At 37.2% G+C, this 1463-nt stretch overlaps 1 protein-coding gene across 1 annotated transcript; it reads right to left on the bottom strand.

Moving 5' to 3' along the window:
* Positions 1-236: 236 nt before the first annotated feature.
* LOC111651043 (Na(+)/H(+) exchanger beta-like) lies at positions 237-939 on the bottom strand (the record flags this gene model as incomplete). Its single annotated transcript, XM_023401002.2, has 2 exons — positions 637-939; positions 237-433 (listed from the first exon to the last, which is right to left on the bottom strand). Coding segments are annotated over exons 1-2 (486 nt in total), but the record flags the coding sequence as incomplete, so codon positions are not given.
* Positions 940-1463: the final 524 nt, after the last annotated feature.

Raw genomic sequence — 1463 nt, 5'->3', positions numbered from 1 at the left:
TTCTAGATTCACTACAGACTCTGATCATGAGGGAGCTCTGACTGTGGAGGCAGAGACATGAACAGTATGTGAGGGTTAATCAATTTGTCCATTGTATAGATTTATTTTCTAAAATATTTCATCTTAAGTATCTTTATGCCAAGATTTATATTCTATGAAATGAATGTCGTAACCCTTTCCTTCAGTATTATATGAATAAACGTGACGTACTGGAGCTCAGTTCTACTTTCTCTCACCTGCACAAACACAGTGAAGAAGATGACGGTGATGATGGCGGTGAGGAACATGTTCTTCAACTTGCTGTTGGTCAGCAGGAAGCCCAGAGAGAAGGCGATGGCACCTCGCAGGCCACCGTAGGCCACGATGAACTGGTCCTTCTTGGTCAACTTCACAATACGGAATTTATTGATGACGTAGGTGAGACCGATGACGCCTGACACACAGGAAACAACAGGGGGAAGTTAAGAAAACGTAACTTACATGAGTTTATATTTTACTAAATGTATGAAAAGACAAATATAGACAGGACAACCAACAACAGTCAGGTGCCATCATCAATACTTTCACATATTGACTTTAATAAATCAGTGATATTTATTTAAAACATGTAATCAGGCCAAGTTTCTTCGTACTGACCCAGAACCCTCGACACTAAACAGATGATGACGGTGAAAATGACAAAGGTCCAGTTCCAGGCGTGAGGACCGGCCACCGTGGAAACGCCGAGGAAGATGAAGATGAGCGTCTCGCTGACGCTGCTCCACATCTTCAGGAAGTATTTGATGGTGGTGTAGGACTTGTGGGAGATGTTGGCCTCCACGTACGGCCGCATCATCACGCCGCACGCAATCAACCTGATCAGGACGGGAGGGAAAGAAGGGAAGTGATAAACGTGTGAATATGGAGCGAGAAAGTTTCTGTTCATTTAAAGCTGCATGAGAAAATATTTGTATGTTAAAATAAAACATCAAAAGTTTCTGTAATGCAGAAGTGAAGCCAATTAAAAGCTGCAACTAAAACTTATTTTAATGATCAATTATTCTGCAGATTATTATCTCGATTAATCAGTTTATAGTTTGTTTTATAAAATGTTGGAAAAGTCGATGGTTACACCTTCAGTTTTATTTGACCAACAGTCAAACACTGAAGAATAAAATGTACAACAACATAAAATAAAAATAAAGCAGCAAATCTTCACAACTGAGAAGTTAGAAATGTAATATTTGGTGATTAATCAATTATTAGAAAAGTTGATGATTTGACTGAAACATTTTTACCCATTTAAAATTTAAACTGTCTTGTAAAACTAATTTAAAAATATCTTGCGATGCAATAATTAATAAATAATTCATCATTTACAAATAAATAAATACAATTTAATTTAATAAATGAAATCACAGTGGATTGTCATAAAGGACGTGTTTATGTTTCATTGTCTCCGCTCCAAAGAAAGACGGTGAAAC

Source organism: Seriola lalandi, unplaced genomic scaffold (assembly GCF_002814215.2).
Source record: "Seriola lalandi dorsalis isolate HSWRI2012SDOR001 ecotype SW California unplaced genomic scaffold, Sedor1 jcf7180002053197, whole genome shotgun sequence".
Taxonomy (NCBI): domain Eukaryota; kingdom Metazoa; phylum Chordata; class Actinopteri; order Carangiformes; family Carangidae; genus Seriola; species Seriola lalandi.
The sequence above is the reverse complement of the archived record's forward strand: the minus strand, read 5'-3'. Positions and strand labels throughout refer to the sequence as shown.